At 39.4% G+C, this 22368-nt stretch overlaps 2 protein-coding genes across 3 annotated transcripts; one reads left to right on the top strand and one right to left on the bottom strand.

Annotated features, from left to right (window-relative positions):
• Positions 1 to 1069: 1069 nt before the first annotated feature.
• On the bottom strand, positions 1070 to 5182 carry NDUFB9 (NADH:ubiquinone oxidoreductase subunit B9). The gene is made up of 4 exons (XM_082479352.1): positions 5043 to 5182; positions 4460 to 4652; positions 2339 to 2452; positions 1070 to 1314 (listed from the first exon to the last, which is right to left on the bottom strand). Exons 1-4 carry the CDS (start codon positions 5126 to 5128, stop codon positions 1183 to 1185), a joined length of 525 nt encoding a protein of 174 aa, XP_082335478.1. The 5' UTR covers positions 5129 to 5182; the 3' UTR covers positions 1070 to 1182.
• A 33-nt stretch (positions 5183 to 5215) lies between these two features.
• TATDN1 (TatD DNase domain containing 1) lies at positions 5216 to 22085 on the top strand. 2 transcript variants are annotated; one of them, XM_082479351.1, is made up of 13 exons: positions 5216 to 5258; positions 6465 to 6530; positions 6629 to 6741; positions 7152 to 7201; positions 9152 to 9215; positions 10534 to 10677; positions 10772 to 10814; positions 14912 to 14997; positions 15121 to 15161; positions 16553 to 16629; positions 17308 to 17378; positions 18581 to 18707; positions 21821 to 22085. In XM_082479351.1, exons 6-13 carry the CDS (start codon positions 10536 to 10538, stop codon positions 21921 to 21923), a joined length of 690 nt encoding a protein of 229 aa, XP_082335477.1. In that variant the 5' UTR covers positions 5216 to 5258; positions 6465 to 6530; positions 6629 to 6741; positions 7152 to 7201; positions 9152 to 9215; positions 10534 to 10535; the 3' UTR covers positions 21924 to 22085. The 2 variants fall into 2 exon arrangements, with proteins under 2 accessions (XP_082335477.1, XP_082335476.1); XM_082479350.1 differs by lacking the exon at positions 6629 to 6741 and having other exon boundaries at positions 5234 to 5258.
• Positions 22086 to 22368: the final 283 nt, after the last annotated feature.

Below are 22368 nucleotides of genomic sequence, written 5' to 3'. Positions count from 1 at the left end.
CTAATTAAAAAAGGGGTATTTTGGTGTTTGCATAATTTTTGAATATAGTTACCAGACAAGCAATGCACAGGAATAGAGGTTTGGTGGCAGGTGAGGCGCAGGAAGAGGGGACAGTTTTTGTAAGCTTACATTTGCCTGAATAGAAATGAAGACCTACTGGGTGTTTTACGAGGTGTTGATATCCCATCTGTTCTCTTACTCACTGGGAGGTTAGTGGAAATCCTAATGAAATTTCCTGTCTTGCATCGATGTTTTGGGAATATCGCTGAAAGCAAACAGCTTTTGTACCTAGTTCACAGTATCGCACCTAGATATTGCGGCTAGAGCTGTCCATACACGAGCACAGAAAAGCCACACTTGTTTTAACTGACAGAGCTCTGTAGCTTTCTCCGATTCAGTTCATATAGGGATGAACTTCCTTCTGGTGCTCTACAGCAATGTTCTTCATGGCAGCAAGAAAGCATGCCAGTGTGAGGAAGGTTTATGTCTTGTGAGATGCGATACACAAGTGAAAAATGCAGCAAAGAGCCCGAGGAGGTGGGGAGGGAGGGCAAGAAGCAAGGTTAAATACCCATGTCTGTTGCTGTCCGTATCTCAAAGCTCCAGCTATGGCGCATGTACCACCTTGCCTGTATGTAGTACCAGATTCCAAATTATCAGGCCGATGCAAATTGTTTATTACTTTTTATCCACTACCTCCAGGCCCCCCTTCTTCCCCGACACCAGTTAGTCCCAGTTGAGTTGGTCATCATTCCATCCAGTCCCCCAGTAAATCTGTTCCTCCTGCCCCTTTAAGCTCACACTCTTTCTCTGGGGAACGCGAGTTTTATCTGGGCGTTTTCAGTCTCATCGTTGTGTTCTCTGACTGTGAAAGCTGCAATACATGTTCACCTTTATAAAAACGTGCTCTGGAGTTAGTATCCCATCCAGACTTCCTTCACAGGCCGATCAGTGTCCCCTGACATTTTAGGTACAGAATGTAGATTTAACAGTCACCTGTTCTACACTGCAAATCTGGAAAGGAAGCACACGCGTGCTATAGAAGAATAATATACCATAAAAATGCCTTCTCTTTTACTTTATTTGGCTTTATTTTGTATATTTTAGAGTAGCATGCGGTCACTGACATGTTTACCACCTACAGAAGGTAGACCACTTCAATTCTCACATGAAATAATGCTTTTACATGGGAATTTCACGAGGTCTTGTAACGTACTGCCACCACAGTGGTGGCAGATGCCCTTCCTTACGAGCTGGAGGCAAAGCTTCAGTTCTTGGACCATCAGCTGGAGTTTCTTCTTCTAACTGCTTAATCTAGAAGACAAGACATAAAATGCTTTAGTACATGTAAGCACATTTCCATCACATCCTATCCAGTGCCTAGGCAGAAAGCGAAACTGGCCTCCGTTTCAGAAGGGACAAACCAGCAGTAACGCCTTCAGCTGGCGCACAGGTTTCCTCTTTCTCAGTATTCACTTAAACTCAGTAATCATTGCAGGCTTGTATTACCTAATTAAGAAGGAATTTTTTGGAGTAAAAAGCGACTTACAAGAGAATTTTTTACTGAAAAGGCCACTACTTCCAAGTAATTCATATGTACCATTGCTACATTTAACAGATGGCATTCTCTTGCTGCTTTCAAAGCTGCCAAATAATTACAGGTCCTAAACAACTCCCATTCCAGTCAGCAGGAGACCACTATATCTGCTTGCCACCAACAGCCCTTTAGATGTTTTCAATACACATTTCTTGTAGCAGTGTAAGTGCTGGTTGCCACTATGCTACTTCTGGTAAGAGCGCCATACTACATATAACCCGATTATTTCTCTACAACTGAATTAAAGAACTATTCTAAGAACATCAACTTTTTCCAACTGAATCTCAGTTTAGGTTGGCCAGAAATTATTCTCAATTCCCAATTGATGATCACTGCGGTAAGTCACTTTCAACAGTGCAACCAGAAAGCGTCAGAACTTCATAACAGCAGAAGAATTCTGTGGTCATTAATCTCTTCTCATCCCTTTGGAATTTCCTTTAGCAAAGCTGCTGCAACAGCCTGCACTACCTGAAACATGGCTGCAAGTTCAACTTTAACTTCAAATGCCCTTCAGAGCCTTTAAGCGGCTGTAACTCTCAGATCTCTGTGTGGGCATTTTAGGTCAAGTCAGTGTTTCACACTGACGAGAGTGGGGGGAAAAAAAAAAAGAAAAGATAAATCAAAGCAGAGTCTAAATGAGATCACAGCAAGCCTTCAGATATTTTCCAAGAACACATCTAAACATCACACAAAATACTTGTGTGCTAAAGAGACTTTACTTTGCATTGAGCAAGCACTGACCTCTTTCTCCCAGCTCTCCCGCTGCAGCTTCTTCCATTGCTCTCGTTTGGCAAAGTAATCAGGATACATCGCCTTCTCAGAAGGATGCCAGAAATCCAAGCACCATTCAGGAATCTGTTAAAAAAAAAAAAAAAAAAAAAAGAGAAAGTTTAATATATGTTAATTTTACTTATTAAATCATATATAGTACACACACAAGAACTAAACGCAATCACTGAAGCCAGTATTAAAATGGATAAATAACCCAGGAAACAAACTACTACATAAACCCCCCCGTTTAAGAGCTACCTGACTATTGTTAGTCTCAAGGCACTATATGGCAGAGGCCGGCACTTTTAATCTTTGTTTCACACATTATCCTAAGTCACAGGAAGACATCAGAGTGACTCGATTAAATCATAGCATCCCAATGACAAGTCCCAGGTCATCTCCGTTTACTCTAAAGTTCTCAAAATAATTTTATCTGGTGGAAGAGCAGATCTCATTTCTTCCTTTCCTTCTCCCAAAGGCAGCAGGTTAGAGAGATCCTTTTCTCCACCTACTAATTAATTTTCTTTAACAGAGACAGAACCCTACAGTTCATTTCCACTTATCTACTACTGAAAAAATTAGTGGCCTTTAAGATCTTGATAATGGTCTGACCTCCAAGATGTCCAGTCAAGAAAAAAAAAAAAAGGCTAAATTTAAAGTTTTGAAGGAGTACATCACTGAATGTTAACATTTTAAAGACAGGAACATAGATTTAAAAAAAAAAAAAAACCAACACAACAAAACCCCATAAAAAAAAAAAAAAACAATTCTTAAAAAAAGAAAATGTAAAAGTTGCTCCAATACCATCATTCATTCAGTGACATTTACACTCCCAGTATCCTGCTCTAATTCTCATCACTGAGTAAACCTTTGGCTGAACAGAAATAGCAGAGCTGCTAATAATAATAATATAAAAAAAATCCACATGCTGCAAATAACAATTAAAACCAAACAGTCCGAGATCTGAAAATTACATTTTGTAGCAGCATCCACAATGGACAGTCACTGATATTCAACAATCCAAATTCTTGTGACAGCCATTTTGTTAAAGGACAGTTTTAGTGTATCAAACAGGGCAAAGAAAAGGGATCATAAACCAGTTCAAATTTCTATATGAAGACTAATCTTGACCATTTATTGCTCAACTGGCCTTTTTTCTGTCCAGACTCTCTCTCACTATTATCTCTATTACTGCTGAGGCCTGCAACCTTGCCATAAGCTTAAGTCCTCCTTTGCCCTTTTCACTCATATGTTCTTTTTTCTGCCTCTGATAAATCTACGTCAGATTCTTCCTTTCACATGGCTTCTTGTATGTAAAGATCTGATCAGATCTGGTCTTGTGTATTCACTTTCTTCAAATTCAGAAGAAAATGGGTGCACGCACTCTCTAGGTTAGTATTAACCACCCTTTAATGCATTAGGAGTGATGCCAAGAACTCGGAAACTCTTTGGTTTTCTATGAAACCTGTTTCTTTACTCCTAAATAGAACAATCTAAGGGGAAAAAAAGCCTCAAGAAGTGCCTTAGACTCTAAGAATACTGATTCTATTTTTAGACATACCACCTATCACAAAGTGACACACAAATACATATCTGGCACTACAGCACGCGAAACGAAATGGCAATTTGTACCATTACTCAAAATGCTGAAGAACAATGGGACCGGCTGAAGAAAAGTCCCCCAAGAGCAAAGCCAACATCTGACAAGACTAGAGAGAAATCAAGGCTCTGACTAGGCAGCACCACAAAGGTGCTGCTTCCTCCGCCTTGTTCACTCAAAGCTCAGCTCCAACCCTTTCACTGTGTCTGCCTGACCCATGATGGAGCAGCTTCCCTTTCGCAAAAAGAATCCCAGCAAAAAGAAGCTAGCTGTCTTGACGCGGACCAGCGAATTCCATTTTCAAGGATTAGACAAGCAGGACATCTTGTCCCATGCAAGCAGCAAGATGTTCAGCAGCAGTAAACTATTAAAAAAACAATACTGCTGAGTCAATCTGCTGCCCTATGAAAATCGACTTAAAGCACTCCCTCTCCATTTACTAAAAAGAGTAAGATAAGCACAGTGATACACAACCTGATGGGCCACCTTACCTTGTAGCATTCATATCTCTCATAGGAAGTGCCCCCAGGAGAGTCAGGGAAGATGTATGGCTGAGGATGCTGGTTTGCCCAGAACTCCTCCTCGCCTGCCTTCAGTAGCTCTGTAGCTTTCACCATATCCTTCACATCCTTGTTCTTATCGAATCGTTCTCTCAGGAGGCAGGCAAAGTAGCGATACTTGTCTCTATAGACAGAGATTAAGCACAGTGATGTGCATTTAAGAAAAAAACTAGTCACATACAGAAGCAAAGCTTGGCAACGCCACCAGTCACCCCTGTGCAACGACAGGGTTTGGTCAGGGGCGTCTGAGGAGCTCCTGTACGGCAGGCACAGGCATGTGACCCCAGAAGCTTTTTCCTCATCCCTTCAGGCACGCCTGGGGGAAAGGCAAGAGGACAAAGCCCCAGTCGAGCTGGAGGCCCCGTCTCAGCAGGGGAGGCTGCCAGAGCAGAGGAGGCCAACCTCTCCCCTCCCTCTCCCCCGTCCCCCCCCCAGTACGGAGCTGAGAGGCCCCGCTCTATAGGAAGAACAGGCCTCTCCCCCCCTCCCCAGGCCCCCTTCCTTCCTCTCTCACCGATAGATGCACCAGGACTCCAGGTGCCGCAGGGACTTCTTGTAGAGCCGCAGCACCTTCTGCTGGTGCGTCAGGTAGGCCGCCATTTCGGGCTGCCCTACCCCTCACCTTCGCGCGCGGGGACTGACGGGAAGGTGGAGGACGACGCTGCCGCGCGCAGGCGCGTTGTTCGCGCTCCGGCACCCGCCGCCGCCATGAGTCGCGCCAAGTTCATCGGTGAGGGGAGAGCGGAGGGGGGGGAGGGGGTTTGTGTCCCTTGCTGGGCCGGTCGCCTCGCCCCAGATCCCTCCGTACCTCGCCCAGTGCCCGGCTCGCGGTAGCCGCCGCCTGTGCCCGCCCTGTCCTCCGTGAGGGGCCGAGCGCGGGGGGCGCGGGCCGCGGGCCGCTCTGGTGACAGGGGCTGCCCCTCATCCAGGGGTTGTCACCTCCCGTTCTGAGTCGGTGTCTCCGGGCCCGAGACGCAGGCTGCCTGGGCGCCTACGAGAAGTATTTGGGGACGTTTCTGCCGTCGGTGGGAGCTCCATGCGGGGCGCTGAGGGGCTGCTGCAGCGCCTCCCCAAGTCATCCCTGAACTCCGGGTTCTCCGGCAGGCCTTCCTCCCCGCGTTTGCACCGGCACGTTAGTCGTGGTTGTTTCTCGCCTTGATTTGTATGGAATTGGCTTGGATGAAAACGTTAACGTTCTTCGGAAATTGGGCGGCGAGCGCGTAAATAATTATAGAAGGTCGGTTGTTCAGATCCATGTTTTTAACGTGTGGCTGAGCAGCCTAGAATTACCTCGGAAAATTTTGCCTTCCCGTTAGGAACGTGGGCTGCGGCAGCTGCAGAGGTGGTCGTTCGTGAAGCCTGTGCTTCAGCCCCCGTCTGCCGGGAACAGCCTTGGGAGCCGAGGAACGGGGGCTGGGGCCGGGCGGGGGCCGCTTCGGTCAGTGGCTGCATTGCAGGTTTCGTGCTGCTGGCCAGGCTGGGTGGTCGTGGGAAGTAGGAGGTAAAACAGGCACTTTCCTGAGGCAGTCTGCTGCTGCTCCTGCCCGTGTAAAGGTTGTACGTGAGATGCTGCATTTTTCCTTCTCTGTTACTGCTTGTTGGCAGAGATGAATTTGTATTTTCATGTGAAAAGCAGAATTAATTGCAATAAACAGTGCATGTGTGTTAGCTTTGGTGATTATGGGAGTGTGTCTCATATGCTCATAGAGTATATCTGGAGTTGCACAGAGGGCCAGAATTTTATTTTTCTGTCAGTTCTAGTAAGGAGTAAGCTCTCAAGTTATGCAAGTAAATTTATCCTTAAGATTTATGTGGCCTGTCAATGTGGTAGTCAGGGACTACTAAGATGTGCTTTCTGTTGTCTTCCCTAGCTGGCTAATACTCAGAATGAAATGCAGAGTGACTATAACATCTGATTTTGTTTTTTTCTTCATAGATATTGGTATTAACCTGACAGATCCTATGTTCAGAGGAATCTACAGAGGGACACAAAAACATCAAGGTAAATGTTCCTTTGTATCTGCTGAAAGACAGAATCTTTCATGATAAAGTAGAAGCCTCTTGTCAGAAAGTGAGGTTAGAAATTTTTTTTCTCCTCAGAAACTGGATGCTTATTATGTACTATGGCTTGAAGAAGAATGTGACAAAATAGATTAGATGTTCTAAGCAAAATATATTCCCTTCTACTGAATTGCTATTAAGTTGTCATACAGGTAACTCTGCTTCTAGAGCGAAATAGAAAATTGCTGGTGTATTTATGTTAGGATTGCATGGAAGAAACTGGTCTGAGAATTATGAAAAATAAACTGTCAAAGTATTGCATTGCTGAATCGTAGTTACTAATTATAACTGATGCTTTTTTGCTTTCGCAACCTTTAGATATAGATGTAAAAATAGAGAGTCTACTAAAGTGTGTGAAAACCTTCCCTTGACTTCTTGTATTTAAATTGCATCTTCAGTTACTGCATTTTGTTATTGTCTTCTAAAGATTAATCACGTGTGGTTTAAAGATTTGTCATGGCAGGCATTTTGACTGCATGAAAGTGTTTTTCAGTTGAAAGGTTGTAAAATTATGCTGTAAAACCTGAAGTTCAATTTATGACATTTTTATGAACTTTCACAGATGACTTTTTGGACGTGGTAGAGAGAGCAGTCAAAGTTGGTGTTAAAAAGGTAATTTCTTCTGATAAAATTTCTTTAATATTTTAAACTGCTTTCTAATACTTTGCTTTTTAGTATTTAGTATTAAAACGAAAGTTTCTGGAACTCGCGATGGAAAATGCAGTAACTTCAATAGCATAAAACAAAAGTGTTCTGTGCAGAGCATTGTCTTTCATTTGCACAGATCATTAGATGCTGATTATTTATGTTCAGTGGTATCATATGTGATATGTATGTAAAACTTTTGTACAGTTTCAACAGAAAAATATTCTCCTCTGACCTACTGCAATCAACTAGGATGTAATTTTCCATGTTAGTTATATTATAGGCAGCCACTCCTGTCTTCTGGCGTCTCAAGTGACTCACACAGTTACCTCTACAGATCGGAACTCAAAAACTCTTCTGATAGTGATCCTTCAGATATTTCTATATCTAAAGGAGATTGGTAATTGTGGAAGAGCTGGGAGTGCCCCTAAATTCTTACAGTTCAGACATCTGAATGTCTGCTAGTAAATACTGGGTTACGTGTATTAAAACTGCATCTTTACGAGAAGGTTTGTAACTCTCAGCTTGAAATCAGTGTTTCCAGCAGTGGACCACGCTCCTTTAGTTATAATAGTCCAGCTTGCCTATATCTCTCTCTAAACAGAATAAATTGTCAAGACAAAATTACAAATTAAAATAGAATACAATGCACACTGTCAGAAACTGTTCTACTGCACTAATAAGGCTGGTGGATTAGAAATAAAGAAATTATCCCTCCTCTAGAAGAGGAACAGCCATCTCAGAAGTTTGCTGAAAGGCTCTCATCTGAAAAGAGTGGGTAATAAACTGGGAGACAAAAAAAAAACCCTCTTGTGATGAAGTTACCACACTGCAGTGAATACAGAATCATAGTCACTTTTATTACATTTATATGTGCTGTGTAAGTACTATTTAATGTTTATACCACCCTCTGAAAGTGGCAATTTTCCTATTTTATCATCAAAAATAGATTGGATACCTAACTTTTTTAAGATGCACAGTGGATTCAGAAATTGAATTCAGGAGTTCCCTGTCCTTAGCTGTGTTTTCAGTCTTGCTGCTGGCCTGTACCATGTCAGAAGTCTGTTCCATCCCAGATTGCTTCTACTTACGTGGAAGCTTAATCTGTTTTTTTGAAAATGCCTCTGGTTTTCCATATAGCCGATGATTTATGGAAATTTTTTATGGAGTTGTGCCCTGTGCTGTATGTACACAGAGCAAATTTCATCTTAACTTTTTTTTTTTTTTTCCTGGTGATACTGTTGGGATGTGTCTGCCTCAAATGGAGCATACTACAGAAATATCTGACTTGGTGCTGACCGAGTCTGATATATAGCATGTGTAGGGGTAATAGTTGTCCAAAACGAGTGTACTCATGATTTATTAGAACCTATCCTATCAAAAATCACTGTAAGCAACAATTCTGGCGTGATAACCGTTGATCTTGAGGTAAAAATAAAAGATCAGAGCCCTAAATTCTTAAATTTGTAGTCCTGACTCTGATACAGATGCCTTTGTTGGTTTATCTTCTTACTTACTCATATCTTGTTAGGGAGTTTTTAGTTTCCCCACCTGGAAGATGGGGATAATGTTTCTGAATATAATTTCTTAAATGCAAATAAAGTTTCTTGAGTTGTTGTCTAGTGAAGTTAATATTGCTGCAAATAGAAGTATTTTTCTCATTTAATGATTTAAATACTTAGCATAGAAGATACTTAATAAAGAAAAAAATCAGGTTTTGATACCTAGTATATTTACTAGTTCCTGGGGATCGTCGAGGTTTGGTACTGATTTATGAAATTTTGTCATATATACATTAGTAATTGTCTCCTGATGTTCTCTATCTAGATTTTTACTTAGATCTGAGTGCTTTCTTAAACATTCTGTCTGATGTTCAAAGAAGAACATACTTGCTGACAGTACTTTTCTTCTTTCAAGTTTTTGATTACAGGTGGGAGTCTGCAAGATAGTAAAGATGCATTGCAGCTGGCACAGACAAATGGTATTTTCACTTTAAACTTATGTTGTCAGTCAAATGTATAACCTTCTCTGCTCTCAGAATTAAGATTTCAAAAGGACCTGCCCCTAGAGGTGTTTATAGAATTTTAGATTAAAATGAGACATTATGTATCAGAATGGGATGAATACATTGTATATGAGTTTCTGTATGTTGCTCTTTTAGATCTCTGGGTTTTGGAAGGAATCAGTATTTCCTGTAATTTATATTTCTAAATGAAAATAGAAATTACAGGAAAATTCTGGGATAAAAATTTTGTTACGATGCTCTCTTCTAGAAATAAGATGGAATGCTTATATGTATGTATATGTGGGGTTTTGGGGGGTGGTGGTTTGGTTTTTACTAGCCAATCTGTCATGACCAGCTTGAACAAGGGAGGTATCTTTCTCTTTATGTATCTCCTAGTTTTCCCTTACTTCCTGTGAAAAGGCAAATATAATTCCACTAATTACTTCAATATGTATTTGAACTAAAACACATGTTAAAGTACTATTTACAAACAGAACCGTAGAATAATTTAGGTTGGAATGAACCTGAGAGGGTAATCTGGTCCAACCCAATCCACCTCCCCACCTCCATCAAAGCAGGACTAGCTTTAATATTAGGTTTTAATATTAGTTTATATTTTAATATTAGTTGCTCAGGGCCTTATATAGTGTTTCCCTCGTCCCAATGCTTTTACATTCTCTGTAAAGGCATTTACCAAAAATGTTAGTTTTGGCATTAAGGTAATCTAGATACTTTGATAAATCAGGCTAGATGTTGCTTGTGAAATTCTGTAACACATGATGTAGAGGCACACAAAGGAAATCTTATACTGTCTGCAAATCTTACAGCTGAGGATAACCTGATGCGTTTTGAACACGATGTATTTCTAGATGATCTCAAGAGGTCTCTTCCAACCTCAACAATTGTATAATTTGTTGAGGGCCGCTCCACCAGAATAATTCGGCTTTGAGTTGCAGTTTTGGAGTATACTAAATAACGTGGTAGACTTCGCAGTGTCAGGTTTACGGTTAGAGTTGATGATCTTAAATGTCTTTTCCAATCTAAATGATTATATGATTCTAGTGTACTCAAAAGAAACACACGCGCCCACTGGAGATACTGTCTAGCATTGTTAAAGCAGAAAATATCGGTAGAAGTATCAGTAAAATCATCACCAAGATAAAGACTTGCAAAGGGAGTTTTCTTTTAAAATTATGAGCAATAAAAGAGGTCCAGATACAAATAACTGTCTATACCTTATATACGTTTTCTTTTTTTTTTTTCCTTAAAACCTTCTAATACTGTCTTGTTTTAGACATGTTTTACAGTACAGTTGGCTGTCATCCTACCCGCTGTGGAGAATTTGAGCAGAGTAGCCCTGAACAGTATTTATCTGAATTAAAAAATCTGATTGAAAAAAATAAGGCAAAGGTAATAGCAGTTGGAGAATGTGGCTTAGGTAAGCGTTATCTTCGTACTTCAGTATTTTTTCCTAGACATATGTTAAAAAATCCTAAAACGCTAAGTGGTTTTTTTGTTCTTTCTATTTGTAGATTTTGATAGATTAGAATTTTGCCCAAAGGACATCCAACTCAAGTAAGAAACTTTTGATGACTATAAATTGACTTGTAGCAATTTACAGGAGTGTTTTCTATCTTGTGTTCTACCACATAACGTTTTTTTCAGCTATAGACCTGCAATTTGCAGGGTTGGGTCTAGGGTTTTTTTGGCAGAAATGGGACTTTTAAGAAAGATTGACTTAGCGTGTCTTTTTCTGTAAAATTGATCAGAATTTGTAGGTTTCTAGGTGTGACAGATGTTCATTCTTGCTAATACTCAAGGACTCTTAGATGCTCATGGGGAAAATAATATAACTGTATTGTGTGAAAGAAGAACTGGGTTTTTGAGTGAAAAGCATGGGGAGGGGAACAGAACTGTCAAAAAAGGTAAGTCATGGTGGAAAAAAATTGAACTTTTAGATATTGCATGGAAAGAAGCTAGCACAGCCCCTAGAATCAACATGCATTCTTGTAGTGAGAACTGTCTACGGTGGCAACTGAGTGAAAGATGTAAGTGATAAATTCAAATAAGATGAGTGATTGATGAATTGTGCTTGTGTATTACTGTTCTGAGTAAATTAGTCACTGGAGGGCACCAGGTTAGTTGTGTTTTTTCTAATTGCCACATGTTAGCAGTACGTAGAGTTAATTTCTTCTTAATGCTACAGTCATACAGTCACATATTCAGCAGAGTGGACAGAACTTTCTTCCCCAGTAGAATTCAGTGTACACAAAGTTCGGCAAAGCACACCTTGGAGCATAACCTGTTTCTTTTCTGTGGCAAACTAAAGCACTGGTGAAGCGTCATATTTGAAGTTGCTTACTGCCTTTATTTTATTGGGAGAAAAAAATATATCTAGTTTTCCTTATCTGAAGACCTGTAGTGAAAAACTTCTAATTGGGTGCACTGAAATTGCATTGTGAGGAAAGAGGTGACAGGATGGAACAGAAATCACTTTTAAAGTGGTAGGTGACTCCTTTCTAATTAAGGTAGATAATGACAGAAAGTCTTTATCTGAGCTGTTTCAGTAAATCATATGAAATACATAAATCTAATATCTAAGAGATCTATTGAGAGCCCTTGCTGGAAATTACATTTGGGAGGAAGCGATGGATCAAAAAAAAAAAAATAGAAAGCAAGAAATATGAGGGAGTGAAGAAATACTGAAAGCCTCAAGGACAGATACCTGCAAACCTTGTGATTGTAAATCTATATTTTCTAAATGGACAGCGTTCCCTGCTCTTCGTCTTCCACATGTTTGTGAAACATGGTCAAAGTTTGGAGTTGTTTTTATTTCTGCTAATTGAATGCTATGGAGTTGGACACAGTCTGGCTTTTGTAACCTTTAGCAGACTGGATGGTGAGTTCTTCAAATTAATACTCAGTCTATGCTTGATAAATGAACTAAAAAAAAGGAAGGCAAAGTGTGAAATGCATAGAGGCAGTTCACCAGTTTTCAGCTGATCGTAGTTCAGGTGTAGCACTCATCAGGACAGCCAGCAAGCAGCTGCAGAGTTACTTGGTATAAGAGAAGTGTGGCAGTTTCCAGGTGGGTAGTATCTGAGCACGTCCTCTGTGTTATTTAATGTTTAATCATTATTTTCTAGTCAGTTATACTGTGTTTTCTTCTGGATAATTTTCACCCGTAAAGACAAAAAAAAACACAACACTATTTTTATCCTGTTTCTTGGATTGAAAAGCTGATAAAGATGAAATTCCTTTGTTGAAGCAGACCTAAGAACTCTTTTTGTCAGAATTTTTCTTCATTCTCATAACTTTTCCAACAGAAAATAAATTGTGATTCAAATGGTAGTTAGATGAAGGTACTGCCTTCATATGACAGTGAAGGTCACATTATAAATGGAATGATAAGTATATAGAAGTTTTGCTTCTGCTGTACTACTGGGAGGGGGTTGTGAGGCTCAGCAGCACGGGAAACGAGTTTTCTTAACCAAATTGGAGGGGGTGAACAAAATCACATGCACTGTTGTTCATACATTAATCCAGAATTATGTGTCTGGAGCCTCAGCAAGGCTAGTTTGCTTAAGCTCCTTGATCCCAAACCTGAAGATACAACTGAATTTGAACATTGGGGTCAAAACTGAACCTGCAAACAACCATGCAGAAATACTTTAAAACTTCGTTATTGAGAAGCAACATAGAAAAAGCTTGTACTGAATGACAGTCTATTCACCCAAAAGAAGAAGGTTGTTCCTTAAGCCGTGGAACTAATAAGGTTTGATTTCCTACTGGGTTTTTTTTGTTACCATTCTGATCACTGTATGCCTGGTGTCTTCATGGTTTTCCAGGTTTTCTTTTTCCTTTTTTTTTTTTTCATGTTTTTTTCCCTCCTCCAATAAATTCCCTCTCCACCTCCCCTTTCTCTTTGACAGGGCAATTAGCAGCGTGTGTTGGGCTTCATTGTTGCTAGGAATAGAAGAAGCTTGAGTTGCCTTTCTATTTGTTGGTGTGCTAAACTTTGTACTTCCAAGGCCACTTCTCAAAATTCGATTGAAATTGGCCAATAGGTTACTTAAGGGTCTTATTTGCAGCTCAGTCTCTAAAACCTCATTCCCATGTGAAATAAGTCATCTGTTTAAAAAGAAACACCAATAATCAAGCAATTGTGGCTATTTAACTGCAAGAGCAATCATGAGTTGCAATTAAATTTATACTTAGTCAAACAAGCTAAGCTAAGCACAGTATCCAGACTACAAAGAAGATTCAAAGTAGGTGTAATTCATTCTCCTGCATTTTCATATAAGTTTTTAATGTTACAGCCAATTTCTGTTCCACCTGTTTTATCTCAAAGATCTGTACTGATAAACACAGGAGGTAGCTTTTACCAGAGAAATATCAACCTGTAATATAGAGAAGATAATGAAAAGTGCACAAAACAAAATGACCAATTGCAGTGTCTTTTTTTTTTTTTTTTAAGAAAATGTAACTAAAACTAATGGTTTGCTGCCACTTTTTCCTGATTGATATGCAAATCATACACAACAGTATGTGGACATTTGAGTTTGCTTTTGAAATGTTACTAATATCTGATGATGGGAATGCCCCAGTGCCCTCAACTGCTTTATTTAATAGCAACATCTGATGAAATCCAGTACACACATACAGTTCCAGCCTTTGGGACAGGCAGAGTTGTTCTCCTGCCTTGCCCAAATAATGTCATCTTTCAAATTATATATGGATACTATGCACTGTTGGCTTTCTGCCGTGCATAAGTTCCTCTGTCGTGTTTCCTGAGCATTGTTAATTTGCATGCCTGGGTGCAGTGTGGCAGACAGAAGTGGTAAATGATAATGCTCTGGGATCAGAACTAGCTGCAAATGACAAGCAACGGGTTAGTTCAGTGCTAACAAGTTTCCTTTGGAAACTGCACTAGGGAAGCTGGCTACCTAGTTACCTTTCCTCTGCCCACATTTTTATGTCTCTTCATAGGATGGCTGCCTCGCTGTTACTGCTCCTTCAAAGGGAATACTAGAAGTAGAAGGTAGGAGAGGGATAAAAATGAATGAAAAGGAAAGTATGCAGGCACACAAAGGAGAGGAGGGAAAGCAGTGGAAGACTTTGAAAGAGTGAAGACAACAGGCAGAATGGGACAGGAAGTACGATACCTAGTATTGGTACTTGTTCCACCTCAAGAGAGGAAAGATTGACCTTCATGGAAGAGCAAAGAAAAAGTCTGGATTGTTACGTTAGAGGCCAGCCAGCTCTGATGCTGGCCAGTTTGGCTGTTTGAGGCTACAGAAATCTGCATCGTGCTCCCTCACTCGCCCTCACCGCATTTACAAGTGCTTCTTGAAGTGGTCTCTGTGTGATCCACACTCTCCCTTCCTGATGTTTCAAAACTTTGTGGAGAGAGCAGTCAGTTTCTCTTCCATTAAAAAGAAATAAATAAAACTGAACTCCAATACCCACACTACACAAGAGTCCACGCTTAGCATAAGTGCATGCATTCTTCCAGTACTGATGCTCTTGGCTGCTTCATACAAGTGCTTGAAAAAACTCTTATGTCCTTATTTACTCTTATGTCCTTATTTACTCTTATGTCCTTATTTACTCTTATGTCCTTATTTGCTCTTACACTGAATTTCTGTTTAAAAGTTATTTTTATTTAACAGGTATTTTGAAAAACAATTTGACCTGTCGGAACACACGCGACTGCCAATGTTTCTCCACTGTAGAAACTCACATGCTGAATTTTTAGGTGGGTTTTGTTTGAGAATTTCACATTCTGAGCAAATTCTGAATATGAAAAATCTGGAAACCTGATTTTTCACCTTTTTCTGTTATAAAGCTGTCTTACATTTTTATCTATTTAATTTCATAGACATAATAAGAAGAAACCGAGATAGATTTGTAGGTGGGGTGGTAAGTATGGACTTCAGTGTAGCATTCATTTTTACATGCATGTGTGAGTATTGTTGCTTAGTAATGCAACTTGTTTGTCATGGATTCTGGGTAGGCTTCCTGTTACATGATTTAAGTTATTATTAATTAATAAGTGTTTTCCAGTCCCTTCTAGTATTTTTATTTTTGTTGCTTATTCAAAAGGTTTTTTGCAAGGTAAGAAGATAGGCTGAGAAAAAGCTCTGCAGCTGACATGAGCAGATTTTTTTGGCCTGTCAGAAGGGCAGTTTAAGCACCTTATAATTGACATTGGCCTTTTCCCAATTCGTCAGTGTCTGTAACTGCAGTGCGTTCAGACCGCAGATAATTTAGATGCATGTTCCCAGTGGAAGCTGTAACCTCAAACATTTGCTTCTGACGTTAGACATCGTTTTCAAATTAGCCCCAGATGTGACTTTTGATTGCTTTATGTCTTTAGATATTCAGATCATGTATTTTAATTCAAAAGCATAACAGGAAAAACTTTGGATGAAATGATTAAGACAGACCAGCAGCGCTCTTTCAGGTTTCCATTATGGCAGGGTTTTGCAAAAGTAATAAATGCTTGGATTATTCTATTTCACTAACATCAGACCACACCTCCTACAATAATATCTCAGGCCCCAGGTTTCCCCTTTGTTACTGCAGAAACCTTCCACTAGCTCAGTACTTTACGTGTTGTATTCTTAGGTAATACTGTACAATCTCTCTTTCCTTCCTTTCTCTTTTCTGGAAAACCAGTAACTAACGGAGAAATGACAAGTAGGCACCCTTGGCAACTGACTGTCCCCCTTGCAGAACGAGGATGGAGTTGTCTTTGCTCCACTCAGGCTGAGACACTGCAGTTCCCAGATACATGATGCTGTTTGTAGCTGTGACCTCCACTTGCCTCTTTAGTCCCCGGGATGACCAAATAGACTGTCTCTCTAGTTCCCGTAGACTAAAATCCATGGAGAATGTAACACTGCTCTTACTATGTCCCTGACAGTGTCCTGTAGGGAATACTGAGGAAGGAATGTAAAAATTCAGTGTGCACAGGATTAGTTCCTGTGTACGGTCTCCCAGCCATCAGCTACAGGAAGTTCCTGGGCCAAAAGCAGTATCACTGGTTAGGGCTTTTCTAAGCGTATTTATCACTAATAACATGTGGTAACCGCTTCTATTCAGTATTCAAGTGACTTCAGGCTGAACTTTGCCCAAATTCAGAATCAGCTGAGCCATGTCCCATCTTTATGATTGTATTGATTTGTAATGTATGCTATCAAAGGTATTTATGACACTAATAAAAACTAATACATACTTTTAAATGATTGGAGTTTTAAATGTATATGTATTTGCATATATGTGTGCATCTATATTTATATTTGTTCTAGGTACATTCGTTTGATGGCACAAAGGAAGAAGCAGCAGCTATAATAGATTTGGATCTTTATATTGGAATAAATGGCTGGTAAGTTCTTTACAAGAAACACAACTATTTTTAAATGTCAGCTGTAGTGAACTCATTGCTTTCTTTTAAACAATGAGGTCAAGTTTTCAAAGCTCACTAGGCTCTTAATCATCTGACAGATATGGAATTGCACTCATTAGTCTGTTAGCCATAAGAAGTTCTTAGCTCGGCGAGTTAATCTAGTCTTAGGTCCATTCTTCTACACTCAGGTCAATCCCTGTTTGTAAATAAATAAGGTGGTTGAATGTGGAAGCGGTCCTTCTGAGAAGTGTTTAAAAAATAGAGTAATTTTAAGCCAAGGTGTCAAATCCAGGAGTAACGCAAATGTAACCTGAGCAGCCTCATCTGCTGGTTATGCAGTCTGAATTCTCAGCAGTCATCTGGCCAAAAGCCAGTCAGCACCACTTTATAAGTTGCGTGGGTTGCTGCAGCCAGGCGAGTGTGGGCAGTGCAGGCGGGGGTTCTGCATGTGTGCTAGGGTGAGACTGTTCACTGAGTAACTCTCCACATTTGCCGTTTTCTGCAAAGTTTGAATTTACAGGCAGCGTTTTTAAAAATGAAGCAAATTTTATTCACTAACAAAATTATTTAGGAAGCTGCCTTTGCTGCAAAGCATTTCAACAGGCGAAGTAATTACTTTTATACACTTTTTTTTTTAACCAAACTTTGATTTTCTAGCTCATTGAAAACAGAAGGCAACTTGGAAACACTGAAATCAATTCCTAGTGAACGATTAATGATAGAGACTGGTAAGATTTTATATCTTGGTCAGTTTGTGACTTAAACACTATTAGACAAGGGAGATATGCTTGTATAGCAATGACAAGGCAGGAGTTCAGAGTAGAAAAAGAACTGGCTGTTTTTCCACTTTGGAAAGCAGTTTACAGGCTCCAGAAATATTCCTTTTCAGCCTTCTGCTAGAAGGAATAAGCTGCCATGTCAGTTCCTGACATTGCAGGGGAAGATGAGAAGGACAAATTGACAAGCCCATATTTTTAAATGTACCTAGGTACCAGAATCCTGTTTGAGTATCTTGTAAAGTCTGGCTTGCTGGAGATGTGCCAAGCACAGGGCAACGGCTGTGAGTTCAGCACTCGTAGCAGTGCCAGCATTTGGAAACAACAGCTCTTGAAATGGAGTAAGGTGGAAGAATGCTTGAATTCCCCTCTTGGCCTAATGAGCAGTTAATTTTATTGACTGACTAGGGATGCCTTTTTTTTTTTTTTTGCACATTCATTTCAATTATCAGTAACTGGCAGTTATAAAGACAGTATTTATTTTAATTTCTGAACTTGAGAAAAGAAAACCACAAACTGCCTAAATCCTGAAATTTATCTGCACGTGAAGTACAGACCTGATGAAGTACACAGGACAAGATAGGACAAAAGGAAATGGCATCAAGTTGTGTCAGGGGAGGTTTAGGTTAGACATTAGGAAGAACTTCTACACTGAAAGGGTTATCAAAGACTGGAACAGGCTGCTTAGAGAAGCGGTTGAATCACCATCCTTGGATGTACTTAAAAGCTGTTTAGATATGGTGCTCAGGGACAGGGTTTAGAAGTGGGCCCGGTAGAGTTGGATAACGGTTGGACTTGATGATCTTAAAGGTCTCTTCCAGCCATAACAATTCTATGATTCTATGACAGAAAGTTTCTGTGGAATACATGCAGTGTATCTAGCTATTGTTATGTCAGAGGAAATAAGTGGTTTTGTACTACTATTGCTGATTTTTTAAAATGTAAAATCTTGAAGGTAACAGTGTAAAAATCCAAAGATTGTGAAGATGCTAAATTGCCGAAATCTTTTAAATTCCATTTTGAATTGGAAGTCACTGCTAGAAAGACATTGCAATAACTTTTGTCTGTGAAAGTAGTTGATTAAACTATCTCATGCTATTCTCAAATGATTGCATACTCTTAATTCTTTTTTTTTTTTTTTCAAATGAAACTAGATGCACCTTGGTGTGGAGTGAAAAATACTCATGCTGGAGCAAAATACATTAAAACTACATTTCCTACAAAAAAGAAATGGGAAATAGGGCACTGCTTGAAGGACAGAAATGAACCCTGCCATATAATGTAAGTCTACTAGTACCACTGTAATATTATTTTAAATCTTTTAAATCTCATCCTCTCCCCCCCCCAAAAAAAAAAAAAAAAAAAAAAAAAACCAAGAAAAAAATTAGTTTGCTGGAAATGTAGTATGTAGACATGAATTCTAAATTTATTGAAACTCGTGCGAGGTATTGCTTTATAGGCTGTGGAAAATTTAGTCTTTAATTTTCCCATTTCAGCAACTCTGGATGTAAAAAGCTCCCTGAAAGCGAAACCAGTGCTGGTTTTATCTTTTCACTTGATACACTGGGGATGGGTTACACCCTGTAAAGTAACCTGACTTAAACAAATTTCACTCAGTTCCAGTTATTTTTAAAACCGATGCAGCACTTGGAGCAGTGCAGTCCTCCGCAGGGGGGGCAGTACTAAGTCACCAAGTAGTGCAAGTGCCTCTGTTCTTTTCGCAGTGCCTGCGACATGAACTGCCATAACATGAATTTGGTTAGGGTCATGTCTTCATTCTGCTACTGTGCTTAAAAAAAATTGATCCTGTGAAGTTTAGATATGAGTAACAGCAGTCAGCATACAGAATAGCAAAAGAAAAGTCCAGGGGCTTATGGACAGAGTTTGAAAGTACAGAAACTGTTTTCTGCCACCTTTTTACATGCTTCCTCACAGAGGTGTGAAAAGCAGGGAAATGTATCATTGTTTTAGTGAAAATGTTCAGTTATCATCTCTATTAAATAGCACCGATAGATGAAATGCCTTAATTTTCACAACTCTCTTACTGAAGACTGGTTGGTGAGTTACACCGATCTTAGTCATCTTGTTGTTACAAACTCCCTGAAAAGAAACAGGAATTGAGGAAGGTTTCTTCTTGTAGTGTAGTACGTGAATGAATTTTCAGCTAATAAAGTTCACAGCTGTACCTACCCAGGTGCAAAGCCCATTTACTTGATCAGATGTGGCTTTTTATTTATTTTTTTTTTAATTTTTTGCTGTGAAGTCTGTGTATTGCTTGTATTGCTGTGAAAAGCTGTGTAAATTACCCATTTGGAACGTAGCTTTTGGAAAATTGCTTAGGATAATACTAAAGAATCTAGGTTTTCAGCAAGGTGTCTACAAAGAGCTTATTTGACGAACTGAAAGGAATGCTGCTGCTTCTTCGGGAGACCTGAAGAAACTTTGAGAGAGAAAAGACCACTGATCATGCTAAAAGCATAGTTTAAGCTTACATGGTGACATCTCCTAGTGTTCAGCTATGTTTTATGCAGTTATGTTGCTTTGTACTACTCTTTGATTTTGTGTTTTAAACTTGAAGCACACACATGAGCATGGAAGGGCTCTTTCAGTATTTTAAGACTTTCTAGGGTCAGTCCAGGATTTTGGAGTAGGAGAAGAGATAAGTGAAAACAGTTCTCTCATCACAAGTGGAGGGAATTCTACTGTTGCTGAATAAGGCTATTTCAGCATGCCTGTGTGCATTAACAACACCTCCCAGGCCTTTGTCTGCTGCCTTAGCTGGAGCTAACAGAAGTGTTTCAGAAACCCCAGAACTAGCAGTGCAGACAGTCATTCCTACAGCGGTACGCAAATGCCATGCTTTGGCATCTGCTTTGTTTTATAAAACAAAATCTTGTTTAGTTCAACCTTATTTCAAAATTACTGTCCCTTTAAAACATTAAGTATAACATGTACTAACTAAATCAGTAATCTGAGAACCTCTTAAACCTTAGGAAAAAGGAAATATGGTAACTGAGAATTTATGACTTCTTAAGTAGCAAGGTCTGGTGTGAGGGGAAAAGTTAGCCCCAGACCACAAAGTATATTTAATGTTTAGGGTTTGTATGCTGTTTAATATAGCTTAGTTGGCAGGAGGAATTTTCCACTTATCTTTTTCTGGTGGTGCTGGACACCTCTCAGTTTTGATGGCGATATTTCTGCTTTATATATATATTTTCAGAACTGCACTACTCCCCTTCGAAGCTAGGGTTTTTTTAAATTTCAGCCACAAGAGCCCTTTTTTTTTTTCTTCCTTCAGTGATTTCATATACAGAGTGTTACAGTAACATGTAGATCCTACTGCATCCAAGTGGTGATATGTAAGCCCTTCCAAGCATCTTCAAGGGTGAAGATCTTTGGTATTTGTTCCTTAATTCTGTGCAGGCCTGATCTCACCCCATCTCATCTTGAACATCTCCTTAAATCAAGCTGTTTGGCTGCAAAGCACAGGGGTGGTCATGAAATTGGCTAATTCTTGGGAAAATATTTGCATTCTGGTAATTGTTAAGAGCAACTCTTTTATTTGGTCTTTCTCAAAAAGAAGTTTAGGTGTCATGTAAGTTAAGAGACAAGATCCAAAACACCCAAACCCTCCCACCAAGCTCAAGGTTCTTACTCTCCACCACGAAGGGTTTTTTCTACTACTAGAAAAAAATTAAAGTGTGATGCATCTTAGGAACTGTCCAGACTATTCATTTTTTTCAGAATGATTGAGAGAAAATCAATAAAATAAGTACAGAGAAAAGATTGTAGCTTGGTTTTCTGTTACTTAGTGTTAATATTATTAATCCTATTTCTTTTGCCTCCTTTTTCGGGCTTGTATCAAGGCTATGGGCCTTTTAAAATTCTTCATTTAACATTTACTGCAAATGTCTGAATGTGTTAGTCACAATTAATCTAGAGAACAGGGATGTAGGAATAAGTTACTTTGCAGCTATATTCTCAGATAAGGCTGTATCTGGAATTTAAGCTTTGCCAGAGACCAGTTTATTCATAGTGCAGCTTTAGCCTTGAAAGGCTAATGAATTTCCAGTCTGAAAAATGAAGACCATTGATAAAGACACCCACAAAATGACACAAAATGAAACAGAAAGGTGTTTAATTACCTCCAAACAAGAGTCAAAAGACCAAAGATGAATCTGTACCAGTGAGCAACCAGTGTCCAGTGTAAAGGGAATAGCAGTTAGTGACTTAAAAGTGAAGCTATTTGCATATCTGAGCACCTTGCCCTGTTGCTCTCAGCATACATTTTGATTCCAGGTTAATCCTGGCAACTTGTACGTACACATGGAGCTGTCTGAAGTATATTCACTACTGAGTTTCACAGTCCTCTAATATCAATCTTTCTTTTTTAGTCAAATACTGGAAATAATGGCGGCAGTAAGAGAAGATGACCCACTTGAGTTGGCCAATACTCTATATAACAACACTATTAAAGTCTTCTTTCCAAATATATAGTTGTTTTTCTTAAGTTTATTCAGCATAACTTTAGTAAGTATATTGCAAAAACTTAAAAATTATCATATCTGCAAGTTCTTATCAATGGAAGCCAAGATGTAGTTTGTTTTTCTTTTTTTTTTTTTTTTATGGTACAAGATTAAAGCTGCTTTTGAAAAGGTGGTTTGCAGTTGTACAGTTTCTCAGCCCTGTTTCCCTTTCATCAAGATTCAGGATCAATTTCAAGGATAGCCCAAGCTAGCAGCTCTTGTTAATACCTGTATGCATTACAAGATGAATACCAGGCTGCTGAGTTCACAGGTACAGCACTTCAAGCTACTACTGGTAATTCAGAAGTGTTTAACACATCAACAGCATGCTTTGCTACTTCACCAGAAAGCGCAGCAGTTTCATCTGTTGTTCCATATACGCAAATGCTAATATTAAGTCTACCAACCTAAATTTT

This window comes from Vanellus vanellus (genome assembly GCF_965231255.1).
Source record: "Vanellus vanellus genome assembly, chromosome: 2".
Lineage (NCBI taxonomy): Eukaryota > Metazoa > Chordata > Aves > Charadriiformes > Charadriidae > Vanellus > Vanellus vanellus.
Note: the sequence above shows the minus strand (reverse complement) of the source record. Positions and strands in the feature narration are given on the sequence as shown.

Coding starts and splice junctions, on each gene's coding strand:
- NDUFB9 (XM_082479352.1), bottom strand. CDS start 5,128: ATGGCGGCCTACCTGACGCACCAGCAGAAGGTGCTGCGGCTCTACAAG. Junction 2,453..4,459: donor AGAGATATGAATGCTACAAG/GTAAGGTGGCCC, acceptor TTTTTTTAACAG/ATTCCTGAATGGTGCTTGGA. Junction 1,315..2,338: donor GGGAGAGCTGGGAGAAAGAG/GTCAGTGCTTGC, acceptor CTTGTCTTCTAG/ATTAAGCAGTTAGAAGAAGA.
- TATDN1 (XM_082479350.1), top strand. CDS start 5,237: ATGAGTCGCGCCAAGTTCATCG. Junction 15,162..16,552: donor ATAGATTTGTAGGTGGGGTG/GTAAGTATGGAC, acceptor TATTTGTTCTAG/GTACATTCGTTTGATGGCAC. Junction 16,630..17,307: donor TATATTGGAATAAATGGCTG/GTAAGTTCTTTA, acceptor TTGATTTTCTAG/CTCATTGAAAACAGAAGGCA.